The 18,577-nt window shown below is 34.0% G+C and overlaps 1 protein-coding gene across 6 annotated transcripts in view; it reads right to left on the reverse strand.

Moving 5' to 3' along the window:
* LOC149776393 (protein white-like) overlaps window positions 1–18,577 on the reverse strand; it is a 78,625-nt gene that overhangs the window by 38,241 nt on the left and 21,807 nt on the right. For all 6 annotated transcript variants that reach the window (XM_089940756.1, XM_089940754.1, XM_089940757.1 and 3 more), the window contains 6 exons: window positions 15,156–15,204; window positions 14,150–14,336; window positions 13,503–13,574; window positions 12,410–12,508; window positions 7,635–7,801; window positions 6,134–6,205 (listed from right to left, as the gene is read on the reverse strand). In XM_089940756.1, the coding sequence (XP_089796882.1) occupies window positions 6,134–6,205; window positions 7,635–7,801; window positions 12,410–12,508; window positions 13,503–13,574; window positions 14,150–14,336; window positions 15,156–15,204 (646 nt within the window). The remainder of the gene's footprint in view (window positions 1–6,133; window positions 6,206–7,634; window positions 7,802–12,409; window positions 12,509–13,502; window positions 13,575–14,149; window positions 14,337–15,155; window positions 15,205–18,577) is intronic.

Raw genomic sequence — 18,577 nt, forward strand, 5'->3', positions numbered from 1 at the left:
AACATTTGTAGTCACCTGAGTGTCCTTTACAGATAAGTTCCACAGTATTTAAAAACAACCATAATTAAATAAAAGGGCTGTTAAGTCAAACATGCCTGGTCCTCTGGTAAGACACTTTCAATCTGGAGTAGACACCCATAGATGCAATTTAAAAATAATTTGAATCCTTTTAAGAAGAGATCTCTGAGTAATCTGAGTACCTTGGCATATATTTTTAAAAAAAAATTCTATGGTTACAATATAAGTTTCAATGGAAATGAACTAATTTGATGTAAAAACATAAACATGAATTTAGTCATATTTTTAAAAAATCTTCTCTGGTACCATATATGTTTCAATGGAAATTAACTAAACTGATGTAAAAACATAAGCATGAATTTAGTAAGTTAAGCATATTTTGTGATAAAGTTCTTGTGATTTAATTATCATCGTGACAATTTTAACGCTTTACCTCATGCATGCAAGCATCCTTGGACGCCTCTACTCCATTCGCATGGAAGCGCATTTTGACGCCTCTACTCCATTCGCATGGAAGCGTCTTTCGACGCCTGCTGTAAACATCAGCCATTTTAAGCCGGTTTTTGAAGCGCCACCTTTGGGGAAAACCCTATATTAGATACTACATTTATTTCTGCAAATGACAATTACGTCAGATCACGTGGTCACTGTTTATGCTCTGGTCAATATCTGCTATTCAAAGTAATTGGTTCGTAATCTCCACTCTCCAAAATGGAGGTCACAGATTTAATTCAGTACTTATGAAGTTTTCATGATTAGAATCACAACTATGAAAGATTCAGTAACTTAGGTAAAGGCTCTGATATTGATGTAGGCAACAATTAGTTTTTATAAATTATCAAATTCAGATGACTTAGTGATGTAGACGCAGACAAAAAACTTGTAAATTTCGAGTATGAGAAATGGCAGCTACAGTTGGTCAAGCAGGCCTCACTGACTTGATGGTGAATGAGTTCTCTCAAGATTTTAAAGCACACAAAAAATTCTTCCGTGAAAAATAATTACACAGCTATAACAATCGGACTTTACTCTTAAATATTTCCACACATAATAGATGTGTAACAAAAATGTAAAATGGTTGGAATTGCTGTTAAATGTAACATACACTACACTGCTTAACAGTTAACAGGCAGGCCTATGCATATGGAGTCGAGTAGGTAACAGGTGTTCTATTTATAGTGCACTGCACTTTGTAACTATGCTCTATAATGTAAAGGGTTAATACTGCTGTAAAAAAAAATATTTCCTAAATGTAAAAAGAAAACTTGCATACAAAAACACATTCAGAAACTTAATTATTAAATGAAAATTAGCAAAACACTTCATTTTTACTCTAGAGTTCTGTGTTTGTAAAACACATATCCTCATGTTCAAATGTCTTGACCATGCACCAAGTCAGAGACACTAAGTGGCCAGGTCACAGAGGGTATGGATGGAACCAAGGGCTGATGCTAACTGTACCTATACATTTGTCTTTTCATTTCCAGCAAATGTATGTATGTCTATTGTATAGAGATTTCAATAGTTTCCATGTCAGGACCCAGGAACAACACAAGAATGCCAATATTAAACAATTTCCAATAATTGTCATGACCCAGGACCTATACATGCATGCCAATCATTCAACATTTTCCATGTCATATCCCATACAAGCATGCTTCTCTTTCAGTAGCTTCCATGTCATGCCTATGCACCATACAAGCATGCCCTCATTCAGTAGTTTCCAAGTCATGTCCCATGCCCCATACAAGCATGCCCTCATTCAGTAGTTTCCAAGTCATGTCCCATGCCCCATACAAGCATTCCCTTATTCAATAGTTTCCAAGTCATGTCCCATGCCCCATACAAGCATGCCCTCATTCAGTAGTTTCCAAGTCATGTCCCATGCCCCATACAAGCATGCCCTCATTGAATAGTTTCCAAGTCATGTCCCATACAAGCCTGCTTCTCTTTCAATAGCTTCCATGTCATGCCCATGCACCATGCAAGCATGCCCTCATTCAGTAGTTTCCAAGTCATGTCCCATGCCCCATACAAGCATGCCCTCATTCAATAGTTTCCAAGTCATGTCCCATGTCCCATACAAGCATGCTTCTCTTTCAATAGCTTCCATGTCATGCCCATGCCCCATACAAGCATGCCCTCATTCAATAGTTTCCATGTCATGCCCATGCCCCATACAAGCATTCCCTTATTCAATAGTTTCCAAGTCATGTCGCATGCCCCATACAAGCATGTCCTCATTCAATAGTTTCGAAGTCATGTCCCATGCACCATACAAGCATGCCCTCATTCAATAGTTTCCAAGTCATGTCGCATGCCCCATACAAGCATGCTTCTCTTTCAATAGCTTCCATGTCATGCCCATGCACCATACAAGCATGCCCTCATTCAATAGTTTCCAAGTCATGTCCCATGCCCTATACAAGCATGCCCTCATTCAATAGTTTCCAAGTCATGTCCCATACAAGCATGCTTCTCTTTCAATAGCTTCCATGTCATACCCATGCCCCATACAAGCATTCCCTTATTCAATAGTTTCCAAGTCATGTCGCATGCCCCATACAAGCATGCCCTCATTCAATAGTTTCGAAGTCATGTCCCATGCCCCATACAAGCATTCCCTTATTCAATAGTTTCCAAGTCATGTCGCATGCCCCATACAAGCATGCCCTCATTCAATAGTTTCCATGTCATGCCCATGCCCCATACAAGCATTCCCTTATTCAATAGTTTCCAAGTCATGTCGCATGCCCCATACAAGCATGCCCTCATTCAATAGTTTCCAAGTCATGTCCCATGCCCCATACAAGCATTCCCTTATTCAATAGTTTCCAAGTCATGTCGCATGCCCCATACAAGCATGCCCTCATTCAATAGTTTCCAAGTCATGTCCCATGCCCCATACAAGCATTCCCTCATTCACTAGTTTCCAAATCATGTCCCATGCCCCATACAAGCATGCCTTCATTCAATAGTTTCCAAGTCATGTCCCATACCCCATACAAGTATTCCCTCATTCAGTAGTTTCCAAGTCATGTCCCATGCCTCATACAAGCATGCCTTCTTTCAATAGTTTCCAAGTCCTGTACCATGCCCCATACAAGCATGCCTTCATTCAATGGTTTCCAAGTCATGTCCCATACAAGCTTGCCACTCATTAAATATTTGTTGCCACTTGGGAGTTTTTTGGATGGAATACTGCATGGCCATGGGAGTGAAGTATACCAATCCGACAAAATGAGTTCATATTTTCCCATACAAATGCAGTAATCTTTTTATTATATGCTCTACCTAAGACTTAATTATATATAAAAGACACTACAAGAAACAAAGTAACTGAATGTATGCCGTATTCCAAACTAAATACACAAAAGCAGATTCATCATTACACAACATTAATGCGTACATAACTCCGCCCCGATAAATTTGAACTTAGTCGTGCGCTAGAAATAATTTTTGAAAGAAAATGGCACTTTGCTCTACTCAAAATTTAAATTTAGATTCATATTGTGAATGAATGCGCATTTAACAACTTTTCCATTTGATCTGGAATGAATAGATTTTTGTATTTTTGCTGATTCTAGGAAATTTCGTGATTATGGACTTGATTCATCTGTGCAAATTCTACATGAAATACATCAGATTGAAATAGCGAGGGAGAAGCATTTGACATCTGCAAGTGTGTTTCTGTTCTGCCATTGAATATTTGAAATTATAATAAGAAGTCTTTCAATTGCAATTATCAAAAAAATGCTTTGGAATTTAATTTTTATTTTATTTTGAGTGCAGTAAGGAGGATGTAATTGCACTTGGAACATAGTCAAAATTACAGTAAAATTTTGAAATGTATAATCAAGCTTGAGAACCCATGACATGGCTTGTGTAATTTGGATTTGCAGAATTAAGAAAGAAAATTCAGGATGTAAAACTGTAAGTATATTGTTTGCCATTCTTATTACCAGCTAAAGAAGTCAGTTTATTCCTTGTCACTTGCATGTTATTTGTAGGTAACCAGCAATTTTATGAAATCTGGCATCTCCTGCCTAAATCTGAAATATTGTATCAAAAAAGTTAACATGGATTATAACAAAGCAGCTGGTATGAGGCAGTCCATGAAACATCTGCTTTAGTTCATTCAGAAACAAATGTAATTAACCAAAACATAAACTGCCTACTATGTGAGTGTACATGATTTGTTTACAAAAAGTGCTGACCATCTGCATCCATTGTTTGTTTACAATAGAAACTAGTTCCTTTATGAGTGCAATATGAAGTTGCAGATGAGTTCAGTATCGTAAAATACTAAACGATTCTGACAATGCAAAGTTAATGGATAAAAAAATGAGCATGTAATAAGATTAAATACTTTTTAAAAAATCTTCAAACCACTGGCTTCAAATCTAACATCTCTTGTGAACTTTTCACCTTGCTTAATTCCTTTAAACAAGACTTGAAACAATCAAACAATGAGTTCATTTGGAAGTATATCATTACAATCTATGCTTCAATGTATTTTGGTTTTAAAATATAAACATCAATATCTCTAAAGATGCTTCTTGCTTTTATATAGTTTATATAAATGTTTTTGATTTTACAAAGCATGAAACGTATATATTTTTTAAATTCTGCAGTTTGCTTGCATTTCATTTACGTCTAAAATTCATAATAAATCATTTAATATGCATTCTTTTCCATCACCTAAGCAATATATGTTTATTGTTTCAAAAATGTATTAAGACTGTATTTATCACTTATATGAAATTTTTCCTTGTTGTTTTTTACTCATTTGCAAAAGAAAAGAAAATGCATTTACCTAAGATGGTTTTTCATATTTAAAAGTGTTTGAGGAATAGAACTACTGCTTAAAACTGTGCTTCTTTAATGAAAAAGCAGATGAATAAAATACAAAATACAGCAAGAGAAGCAAGCTAGAGGAGTATCCAGTACATAAAAAGCTTCACAGATATGGTTCATTATGAAGAAGTAACCTTAAAGTTTATAATGAACTATGATTCCTGAATTAGCACTCTGAAGTTTGCTCAAGATAGCAGAAATTTCTAAATCAATTGCAATGAAATTATGGCATCAATATTTTACCAGCAGAACAATATAAAAACAGAAATTGAGTTTTGGCACTAATGGTTGTAGTTTCCCAAATTAAATGTCCTGTGCTCTTCAAAAAGAAATCTTAATTTGTTATGAATGAATAAGAACACTTGAATATATCCATATTCATATGCACAAAGCAATGATGTAACATACGATTTTTTTGGGATGAACACACAATGTTTATTGAAATCTCATGAAGTAATGAGTGGCCAAGTGGTCTAAAGCGCTCTTCGTTGCGGATCACTGCCATCTCACCTCTGTCTGCGGCGGTTCGAGTCTAAGATTCAGCCAATGGGGGTATGTGAGAAAGCTTGCCAGTAGCTTCTCGTGGGTCGGTGGTTCTTTCCGGGGTTTTCTTTGGTTCTTCCTCCACCATTAATACTGGCCGCCATGTATAGCCTATCATGTGCTGCAAAATGGCGTTAAACCCCACAACAACAACAACATCATGAAGTAATGTATTTAATGATCTTTCAAAGGTTGGTTATACTGAAAATAAATTTAACTTATACATAAAATATTTTATTAGAACAAATCCTTTTTTATTGATAAACTGAAACCTCCTCTATTAAATTTCAGAGGTCTGTCAGTAACTCATGCCGCCACTAACACTGTAGTCTGTACTTTTGGACCCTGTTGCGAGTTATCAAGGGAGAGGTGTGTACAGAAAGTTCCCAATTAGCACCTTTAGGGTGAGTTACTACTCTTAATACATAAATACTGTACCTGGATCAACTTACAAGTTCATTAAAGTAAGAAAATAATTTGTGCTTACTGTGTGAGCTTTGATGATTAAATTGATAAATCTTCTCTCAAAAGAATGATCTTTGCTTTCTTGATATTATGATTTTCATTTCTATTTAAACCTTGAAACTTTTTAATTCTTCTTATCATGGAGTTATAAGGTTAATTTATGATTACTCTGTATAGTGCCCATCTACTTATTCCACTGGCTTCTGTCAACATGATCACCCGCAGGGCTAGTTATCTCTCTGATACTTACTGCTTAAAGAATTCTAAAGCATCTGGGGAGGATCCCATATATGCAACCCTGCCTTCAGCCATTACCAGGACCCTAAAATTGCCAAAAAAAGGTGAATCAACATTTCTGTGATGCATGCTATATCAAATGTAAGCTTACCTTGATTAAACCTAATATGCAATTGTCTTTCCTAATCCATTTAAATAATTTTTAATTTATAAACATCTTAGAAAAAACAAAAAAAAGACTCCCAAGTGTGCATGAGGTCAAGGTCACTACCCTGGCTAACATGTGTCCAATACCCAAAATGCAAGAGCAGTTGGCCAAGAAACCTGGGTAGGGTGCTTTCTGAACAAATCTGTATTAATGCTGTTGATCAAATATGTTAAGAAAACAACTGTTGGAAGGAGTGTCTATATTTGTAGTTTCTCCACATTGGTCAAATTCTGTTCAGCAGCTTGTCTGAAATAAAGTTGAGGCTTTCTTAAATAATTGATAACAAAATAGCGTCAACAAATGTACCCAAAATTGTAGCTAATAATTGTTACTGCTAATGTATGATGTGTGGCATAGTTCTGAAACCATTGCATCTAAAATCCTGAGCAACCACTTCATTTAAACAATGTAAAGACTATCTTGAAAAACAGTAAAGTCATATTATTACTTAAGCAACCAAAGTCAATAGTATAACACTAATTAATCTATATAAGAGAGCAAATATTGTAATTAGACAATATAAAGACTAACAAGCATTAATTAATTACCAGGATGAGTAATTAAAAGATCATCAACATGTACCTTATTAGAAAGGTGAATCAGTTATCAAGAATGCAGAATCATCTTGACTACTGGGAAGACTGTTACACAAGCAGACAAAGACACACAAAGAAGAAGCTCAATTATGTCTAACAAATGGGGTTATATATTACACTATTGTTACTTCACTAAAACAAAGTATCACTACATGGTGGTATACTCTATTGCTCCGATATACGGTATGTTAATGAGTGTGTACTGTATTACAACAGCAATATAATTATTATACATCTAATGTGTGATTATAAAAGGGGTTATAAATGTATGATATGATGTAACCAATGCCAAAAATTTGAAGTGAAACAAGTTCAAAATAATTTCAGAAGTCAAAAGCAGGGCCCATCACTATGAAAACCAAACTTGACCTAGGTCCTGATTTAAGCCATTTAAAGCCTTCAACAGTCTGTGAATGAAATGAAAATTATGAAGAATTTAAAAGGGTAAAGTTCTCAGTAAAAAAGGTTAATGACTCCATTAAATGTTGTTGGAATATGATGAAAACTGAACTTGACCTGGGTCTGCTCAATGTAAGACCTCATACCAAATTTGTTTTGACTCAAGTAATCCTTATAAAGTTTGTGAGCTGAAAAACATTCTTGACAGTGATGACTGGTAGGAATAGAAAAGATTGGGATGAATGGTAACTTTATATGCCACCTTCAAAAGCAAACTGGATGCATAAAATGTATATGCACTGAATACTTACTGGTCAAAAAGTGCATATACTTCTGAGGAAGGCTGATGAATTGTGCACAATATGGTCTTTCCACGACTGGCCATTGCTTTGAGAGTCTGCACTATGTTTTCAGCCATGAAGGAGTCTAAACCACTGGTGGCTTCATCGCAAAACAACAACGGGGGATTGGTCATAACCTATATACAAAAAAAATAAAATGAACTGTTAAAGAGTCTCAAGTGAGCCTGATATCACTCACCTGGATTACATAGCTTGTCAGCTGATTATATCACTCAGCAGACTTATGTAGTACTAAGAAGAAAACATATGTAAGTTATCTTCCACACTTTGTATCATGTAGATTTTATGTATTATGCTGTCACCTGATAAAAACTATTTCTGAAGGTTGACATAATTAATTTACTAAGCCAGCTGCTCATAACTGAAATCATCCAATTACTTTAATGGCTATGTTTACAGTTGAAGCTTTAATCTGCGTTCTATGGAGTCACGTGGCTTTCACAAGAATTTTAATTACTGTATTTACTGTATGTATTGGGACAACATAAAATAATTACTTTTTCATGTCCCAAAACTTAAGGTAAAACTTTTTTCACCCAGGTCAGATGACCCAAGACACAAGAAACAAAATAAATTTATACTGAATCTGTGACCCCCCCATGCATGCAATAAAAACACTTGTTTGATAATAAAAAGAAAGAAACTAACCTTGTATTGTTGTCATTTATTCATTTTTTCATCATAAGCATTTAAGAATATATTATATCCACAAACACTGTATATGTAGCATAAGCTTCCATACTATAGCGTATTTTAATTGCTTTTCTCCAATAACACACGACACATTGTTAATTGACATGAACATTGAGAAACAAATCATGTTTGGTTGTGCTCAAAGGTTTAAATATGTTTTCCGGCTTAAATCTGGATCCAACAAAATTGCACATGAGAGAGAAATAGTCAACCGATATCTTGAAGACAACTGTCATTCATGCATGACATGATGTTAGGTGCAACATAACCACAATTAAATTATATCCATGTCAGCTATATGACAGTATATCGTAAATAAAAATCATTATTTGAAAATATATTCAAATGAGTGCAAGTGACAATCTTTTTCATTAGAATGGGTTGCAAAAGTATCATTAAAGCAGGTTACTGCAGTGTGTACTATTTACCCACAGACATTGATGCCTGTCTGAATTAATTACAATCACAGCTGGCAAGCACATAGAAGCCCAGGTGGTGAATAAACACAACTGGCAGCAAGCAGTAAACTCATTCTTTGAACTTACCAACAAGACATCAAAGATAAACTATTTTAGGTTATTTTTATTACAAAGCAAGCCCACCTAAGAAGCTGACTTCTGGATACTTTGAAGCTGGGTTTTTTATTATAAGATATCAATAGAAAGATTATTTTATTATGAAGCAAGCCAATCTTGGAAGCTGACTTTAGATTCTTTTAAGTGTGCCAATTTTGAAAAACAGTAAACCACTGGAACAAATTTTAAAATGACACAATATAGAGCTCCATGCATGGACAATGATGACCCAGTGTTGCCCAGAAGATTTGGAGAAAATAAAATCATTTGATGAATTTGTGAAGGCCAGAAGAGAAGCAGATGATTTTGCAAATGAGAGGAAAAAAATCAACTCATATCTTGAAAACAACTGCCATTTACGCATGACATGGTGTTAGGTGCAAAATAACCAGGACTGAATTATATCCACATCAACTGTATGACAGAATCTCGCAAATAAAAATCTTTATTTGAAAATACACCTGAGTGCAAGTGACAATCTTTTCACTAGCACAGGTTACAAAAGTATCATTAAAACAAGTTATTGCTGTGTATACTATTTACCTTCAGACATTAGCACAATGAAGCCTGGGTGGTGAATAAACACAACTGGCAGCCAGCAGTAAACTCAGTCTTTGAACTTATCGATATGACATCAAAATAAAGGTTATTTTTTTTACAAAGCAAACTAACCTCGGAAGTCAACTTTTGGATACTTTGAAGCCAGTTTTTCTTTTATAAAGGATAGCAATGAAAAGGTTAATTTATTGCATCGCAAGCCGACTTGGAAGCTGACTTTGGATTCTTCTAAGTGTGCCAATTTTTTTATTTTTTTTCATTTTGATTTGTTTTTTGGTACATACAAAGATGTCTGAGATATGGAAGCTAACTTTGGTTCCTTCTCACCAGCAGTCATGGAAATTTTGAAAATAAATTGAAACAATGGAACAAATTTTAAAGTGACACAATACTGTGCTTCATGCATGGACACTGATGATCTTGCATCGCCCAGAAGATTTTGAGAAAATAAAATCATGTGATGAATTCCTGAAGGTCAGAGGAGAAGCAGATGATTTTGCTGACAATATGATCATTAACATGGATGAAATTCTAGTGTCCTTTGATTTCATTCCTGGATGGACTGACAATACGATGGCAGCCAAAAGTGTGAGAGTTAGCACAACTGGTGCAGATCTGAAAAAATCTGACTTTAGTCCTTGCAGTTTCCGCTTCAGGATATGTGTTGCCTCTAATGATTTAAAAGGTGACCCACAACTTACAACTTGAAAAAATGATGTGTCCCAAAGCATACAGTGCACACAAAATTCCTTTCATAATTAACATATGGTGTCCTAACAAATATGGTGTCCCAACATATACAGTAAATATGGTATAATGCAAAGATTGTTTCCTTTTTTTTATTAAAGCCATGGTTTTCTTAACTCTAATTAAATTTTGAAGTGCTTCAGGAAGAAAACATCAAGAGGTTTAAAAAAGTAAAAGTTAAAAATACAAAATATAAAGCACAAATAATGTTTAAGTAAAGAGACTGAACCAATTCAATATCATAAAATAATGCACAATATATATACAACAACATATAAAATGACAAATGTTTGAAACATTTTAGCATGGCAATATTTGCAACTATCAAACTCTATTTCAAAAAGATATAAAAACATATAAAACTTACTTGCACATATTTCAAACTTATAAAGGTGGTACTCTTTAGAAATAATTCTTTGCAAATTAATTTATGAATTTTAGTCATGGATTTACAATAAATATTTTATTTCACTAGTATTAGAAAAAAACTAAATTCAAACACACACACACACACACACACACACACACACACATATATATATATATATATATATATATATATATATATATATATATATATATATATATATATATATATATATAATTCCAACACTGCACCTAGTTTATATTAGGATGCAATTGTACATTATCTGTTAACAATAATGTATCTAATAAAATGTTTCCTGAGTTGCTATCTCCTCATCCTCAACGCATGATTATAATAGTATATCAAAACTGAAACAATTTATTGGTTTAACCAATCAGATCCAAGGTTACCTTTTTAATATGCATGCTATCTCAAATCAAACTTGTCTGAGATGTTGCTTACATGAGCTTATATTCAAAATTTGATTGAAAATTAAATCTGAAATTTAGACTCCAGTGTGGTGACAAGCTCAGCCAATCAGGTGCAAGATTTTTTAACTAATATGCATGAATCTCACTCACAAATGAATTTGTCAGAGATATTGATGATACAAACCTATAGTTTATGGCTGATCAAAATTCTGTCAAAACAATGCCAGATTAGTAAAGAAGCAAATGTTAATTGGCAGATGACACCTAAAGGGTCATAATAAGCTTATTTGGCCTAATAGACAGGTAAGCTAAAAGCAAACTTAAACAAGTCAGAAATGATTTGATAAATACTCTACAGGAAGAAAAATATTTCCTCATAATGGCTTTAAAAAAATGTAATCATCAATAACAGCCTTCCATGAAATCATTTGCAGCAAGTCCCCTTTTTCCATAAATGTTTGCCCCATTAAATTTGCAGTAAGTCCCCTTTTTTCATTATTTTTTGTCCCATTAAATTTTCTAGCAATTGAATTTATGCCCTTAATGTACTTAAAATGCTTCTTTAATAACAGCTGAATGGAGCTTTTCAGCTGTCATTGCTAATGTTAATGGAAGTACTAACCGCAAGAGCTTCATGAGCCAAATTTAAAGGAAAAATACAATTATACTGAAAAGGGGACTTGGTGCAAGAGATACTATTTAACTACAAAAAGGCAAGGCAGGAGAAAACACAATCTTATGAAAATTCCAAACAACTCTTTCTTTTATGGTAGTTTAAGAATGTCAAATTTTGGGGGCTTTGGAATAGTTTTTAAATTTGGTGCTGGGAAAGATGTCTGGATTGCACAGTAGCAACTTACTTCTGCTAGGATCCTAGGTTTAACCATAATACCAGTACATACAAGGATTTCTGGCCACTATTCCATGTTTAGTATTTTCTCCATTGGGCCATCCCACAGACTACCAAGGGGATCCTCATATAAGTAGTTGGAATTCATTTTGCAATCAATAAGAAAAAAAAAATAATTTACTGCAAATGTAACTATAATTTTCTGTACACATCAACAATGCCCTGCTAGCATAATACAGATAAAGGGCAAAGTGCTAAGTCAAATAGAGGCCTTAACTCCATTAAATTCTGATGGAAAATGACGTAAGCTGAATTTAACCTAGGGCTTCTTGTTGTAAACCCTTATAATGATGGTTTCAATCTATATAAAGTCCTTTTAAAGTTACTGAGTTGACAAATTAAACACTCCACAGATGGAATGGTTTGCCATCGGCAGTAATATTATATTTCCCCTCCACTGATTTGGTAGGGGCATCAAAAGATTTGAGAAATGATGCATTCACCTCAGAGGCAAATGACAGCCGTCTCATTTCTCCTCCAGAAATCCCCTTCATCCTTCCTGGTGCTCCTATAATGTTATTAGAACATTTTGTTAGTCCAAGCTGAAAGGAAAATTTACAAGTTACTGACCATTCACTGGAATCAGCAAACCATACAGACTTACAATCATCTTTTATTTTCAATCACATATATTAATTATCTATACATCTATATGAATTACAGTAAATATTGTCTTTACTTTTCTTGCATGTAAAGATTTTGAAAACTCAATGCTCTTTAGATGTTCAGCTGTTTTAAAAATGTGGATGTTACAGGCAACAGAGAGTTTAACTGAGTCTGAGAAAGATATCTGAGTGATACTAAGCGTTTAAGTCCTTGATTTTTACTTACTGAAACTTTGCTTTTTTAGTTTGTCTCAGTTTCCAAGGTCATAAATAACAGAAGGCTTAACAAAACATCCCCCAATCATAAAAATTTACTCAAATGAAAATCTTGCAAGAAGAACATTCTGACCAATCAAAATCTTACTAGAAAAAATATTCTGACCAATCAAACAGTTGCATCTGTACAGTCAGAGTAACAGATGGTACTTGAAATGTTAACATTTTATAATGTAACATTTTATGACATGTGTTAGCAGGTAGGTTATGTTGCATTTATGTTTTGGAAATTATTCAATCTGAATGAAATGAATGAAAGTTTTAGAACAATTGATCTATTCATAACAAACAAACAGAATCTCATCTGCACAAAAGTCAAGAAGATGAAGTCAGTAAATATTGTATTTTCTGTATAGTGTTGAACTCGACTTGCCTTTTACAGAATGCAAGTTAAAGCTTTTACATGTCAGAATATCAGGGTAAAAAAGATCACATAGCAAATAATTACAATTATTTTAAAGCTATAATAGGATGCATTAACAGCTAATTTGTTTAGTTAGTGTGGTGGTAACTATTAAAGTTTTACCGTATGCTGAGTAAAAAGACTACATTGTACTTTTATACTATAAGTTTATTTCCCTACCCTACCATGGAAGAAATAATGCAGGAACAAACATTCGAAAAAAATTACTAGAAATTGAAATGCAGTAATTACCTCATTAATTACTTCCTCAACCCTCCTTATTCTCCTCTCTTTAGAGATGTTCTTGTCCATTCTAAGCAGTGCCTGAAATACAATACACATGGGCTGATCCAAATGATTATGAACTCTGCATATATAAAACTAAATGAAATAACCAATTTATATATATATATATATATATAATGTTGGTTCATCAGCATGCTCAAAGGACCATATATTCAGAGAGTTTATTTCTCAAATTTACTGAATAATTAAAAATACAAAAGAAATTCAGGTGAAAAGACATTAAAACATGATGGTGATGTTAATTAGACAACATGCAAAATTTAAGAAAGGCATCCACTTTCTGTTATCATATCAATTAAAAGTGTTGAGACTGGATGAATAAGAGAACCTAGGCTAGAATTCACCAAGAGAACTTAAGTCCTAGAATTCTCCAAGAGAACTTCAGCCCTGACCTTACTCAAGTCCAAAATCCAGCAATCATAGTGGCTGAAATCTTGACCAATCAAATGTCATAAATCTAGCATAACTTAAGGACTTATGTCAGAGAACCTGGAGCCAGATCAGCTATAAAATGAATGCTTTCAACCACCACAAAGATCACCTTGCAATAAAATAAAGGACTGTCCTAAATCTGAAAGTGTAACGATACATACCCTAAACATCAGGTGTTCCCTAACTGTCATGGTAGCTATGAATAAGTCATCCTGCTGTACGTATGCTGAGATGTTCCTAATACCACGTCCAAAGTCCACCCCATTCACTAAAACCTCTCCGGTAAAATCTAACATCGGATGGAAACGAGAGGTCAGGGAGTTCAGAAGTGTGGTTTTTCCTGAGCCACTACAAAACAAAATTTCTTTATACAATAAATCATAAAATTTCATAAAGCAAATTCATTTATGAAGTCATTAAATGTAGAATATTTAGAACAATTAATTTTTGTCATTTTATATCTGAAAAAGTGTGTTATATGTATTTGTTATGCTATAGCACAAGAAACTTTTCCCCAAATATAAATGTCAAGGACATTTTTAAAATATGTTATGCTCGTAACAATTGTAATCTACAGTATGTAAACAACAGAAAATATAATAGAAAGTGAATTTATTACTATTCATGGGGTACCAATTTTTCATTCTTTTTATGAGCAACCTAGGCAACCAATTCCAGCATTACTCAGTTTTTAGTTTTATTACCAACAGTATTTATTATGCTGAGAAATATATATCTGGATATATTTATGAAAGATGAGGAATAATTTGACCTGACTGATTATGACTCGGGGCCATAGGTGGCTGAGTGGACTAGGGCGCTCTCCTTCACCAATTACTGCCATCATACCTCTGTCTTATGTATTCAAGTCTCAGGCTTGGCCAATGTGGGTATATAAGAAAGCTTTCTAAAGATTTTAGTCATGACATCTCACACTAGTACATTTAGAACTTTGTAAATAATGTTACAACGCCAAGCTTGATTCATGCATCTCATATGCATTTCAACTAACCATGCAAACCTTAGTCTTCAGTGCTTGAAGCATAAATGTATATAATGTGATCCCCGCCTGCCTACCAAAAAGGAAAGAGTGAAAAAATAAAAGTGTATGCACTTTATACCAGACTGTGAATCCTGGATTTAAAAATATTTCTGAATGACACTAACCTTGCCCCAAGAATGGCCAGCAATGTACCTGGTTTGACCGTACCATGGACTGAAAATAATAATAAAAATATAAAGTTTAATATCCCTAAAGTAATGTCTGTCAATATTTGTCCCCTCAAAGTTGCTGTAATTATGCAAATAGACAGTAATTAATTTCAATTACTTTAACTTTGGGCACATCTTTTTTCTGAATGCCTTTTAAGAGAAATATAACTGATTCTAGCAAAATGATAATGAAATGAACTACATGCCTAAGAACTGGTTACCTTAAAAGGTACAAAGAGCTCTGAATCACACAAGCTGTTGCAGGTAAAACAATCAGAAGCCCAGTCTGGACTAAATAAACTGGTGGTTATGTGCAAGGTCTTATCAGAATTTTATCAGAGTCCTCATCAAAGTCAATTCACTTAATTTTTGTAAGACGTTTATTTAAAAACATATAATTCTCAAAAAATTTCATACACCAATAAATATAAGAGACTGCTGAAACTCAGACACATGGTCATAATAAAGCAGTTCAACCTGTTTGAAAAAGACCACTGTTGTGAATGACTATCTATCTTAAGTGACCAGATTCTCAATGCATTATGTTAAGACCAGTCATGTGAGAGACTAAATGTTACAGTGTCTATCACTGCCTTATGATGATTAACAATACAGCTGCCCTATCCCCCTTACAAGACCACCTCTTCTGCACTGGGAAGAGGCTGTATAAGACAGGTGACCTTTCCATTGGGGTACTATATTTGTGACAAGAATGTGTATGTAGTAAGAAAGCTACAATTAACTTCAAAGCTTTAGTATTTTCATTTAAAAGTAACTGTAAGAATTAAAAAGTTCTTCATGTCTTAAGAAATGACTTATTTTCAAGTTAACATACATTAATAGCTCTTATTCTTAAGCGTGAAATGTAAGAAGGGTATTTTTGACATGTGCATAGCAAAACCATTTATAAACATGAATTAAATATTGGTATCGTTTGTCATTTAAAATGAATCTCTTTCCATTTACTCCATTTTTCCAATGCCGTAGAATTATTCTCCTTATCTGTTATGATGTTGTATATTCGAGTCTTCCCTACAATTCTTAGGAAGAACTCTTGAACTCTCCCTATTGTTTATAGGTCAGATAACTTTTACTTCGTTTTCAAAAGTATTAATTCATCTTTTATGTGATGACATGTTAAAGTTTTGTAATAAATTATTCTTTATGTCGCTAATTGTTCAGTAATGCAACTTAATTATGCAGACAAAACTTTTGTCAAGTCAATGAAATGCCTTGTTTACAAAGGAATTGATACATGTACTGTCAAACGATTTTTCAGTCTTTGTCTAGTACCCAATTTTGTTCAAAGTTAATTTTTCTGTGTTAATCCACAAAATCTATATTTAGCCGATGCTGACCAAGTTATGATCTTGGCAATTACATCCAGTCATAATCATCAAAGAAAAACACTCGACCACTGTGTGAAGTCCAAAACGCTATCACAACACTGTTGACCCCATTTCTGCATCAGATACAGTTCTGACAGTGCTAACATTATAGTCATCCTGAAATATTCAGTTCTGACTGGGATTCGCTCACTGAATCCAGCAGCGAAGTTTGAACAATACTACCATCTATAGTCTCTAGCGAGTGCATAGATGATTTCTAATGACACTTGCATTACCTTTGAATCCATTGCTGAGAGCAGCAACACTGCATCACATTAAGCAAATGTTTTGCCATGCAATGGATTTTAATGACAGAAACTTATTTCTTTGCATTTAATGTCAGTGTAAATGTGATTTTGTGAATGTTTGCACACGAGTAAGACGTTGGTATCTAACAATGCGAAGTCTTAAGTCTGAAAATGTATGAAATACTTTAAGAAAAACAGACAAGTTGGTTTATTTTATTCAGAATTCAATTTCCAATCATTTTATACAGGCTTATATGAAAATAGCTTATTTTCAATTGGATGACATCGGTTTTTGTGGGTATATATTGTTACAGGTTAGAACCCCCATCCCTCGATTCAAGGCCGGATACTTCAAATTCTCTTTGTAACGAGCCCCTGTGCGCACAGTGATTTAACTGACGGATGATAGGAGACAGAAACGGAGAGAGTTTTAAAAAAATCATCAGTAGAGATTTTTTCAAGTATATGAAAAACATTTAGTAGGCCTAATTCACCTTTGCTTAAGTTATATTTTCCTTCAAAATGAAGAAAATTAGTCAATCAATACTGCTTATTTGGTTTTGATGTAATAACTATAGCAAAATGTTCGAAGCAAATTTTTAACAAGTGAAATAACTCAGAGAAGCTGACAATCAAATTATATTGCACGGTAAACTTATGACCTTTTCACGGAAGCGCATTAGCGGTAAATAATTAGAGTGCAAATAAAGCGCTTTGTTTACAAACGACACTACATTACCTAAAACACACTTAAGATCACGAGCGAAATTATAGAGACTGATATTGGTCACAGTAATGACCAATCATTCAGTAAATACACAATAAACACGCTCAAGATCAAACACTGTTCATAATGATACATGTAATGGTGACGTATTGTACAGAGAACTTAAATTTCTTTAAATCTTAATTGCCAGCATCTTTATAATCAAACAAGTTTTCGCAATGGAAACTCATTTCCTTTATAAGCTTGCGTTTTTTTTGTTGATATTTTTGTACACATTTACAAAAACGTAATTAGAAGTGTGATAAAATGGGGAATTATTCCAACAACAAGTTAAGACAGGTGCTTAATTAAAGTATATGGTTTTGAAGTTTCAATGTTGATGAACATATTCCAGAAACTGATATCACATGCTTTTACGGTGGAAATAAGAAGGGTAGTTCGAAGAGGAACGGGCTATGTAATGATGATGAGGTAGTAAATTATAGTTATGTCAGGGGTGGGCAAACTACGGCCCGAGGGCCCGCCAAGGGCTTTCATGCGGCCCGCCAAGGGTTTTCATGCGGCCTAGGAACAAGTCATCATTCGCACTGACTCTGTTTATGTTACTCTGTTTATCAAATAAATGTACTTCTTTTGAAGTTTAAGTTTCAGTTTTCAAACATTAACAACATATTAACAACTGAAAATTAATTATGATGTTATTTAGAAAAACCTTTTGTTTTTGCTATTTCAAATATTAATTATTTTACTTAATGAATTATGCGGCCCGCGACAAGGTGTAAATTGTGTATGCGGCACTTGCACTGGAAAGTTTGCCCACCTCTGAGTTAAGTTATATTAGTAAATTAAAAGAAGTCACTTATGAATGATGCAGAAACAGAGAATGGAACCGAACCTGAAGAAAGTCACTTATCAAAGACGCCAAACACTACGAATCGAGCCCAAGTTAGGTCTCATCAATAAAAAGCTACACTTAACATTTGCTACCACTAAAAACATGATTACGAAACTTAT

The sequence above is a fragment of the Sinohyriopsis cumingii genome, chromosome 18 (assembly GCF_028554795.1).
Source record: "Sinohyriopsis cumingii isolate HCF-2022 chromosome 18, ASM2855479v2, whole genome shotgun sequence".
Classification (NCBI taxonomy): Eukaryota; Metazoa; Mollusca; class Bivalvia; order Unionida; family Unionidae; genus Sinohyriopsis; species Sinohyriopsis cumingii.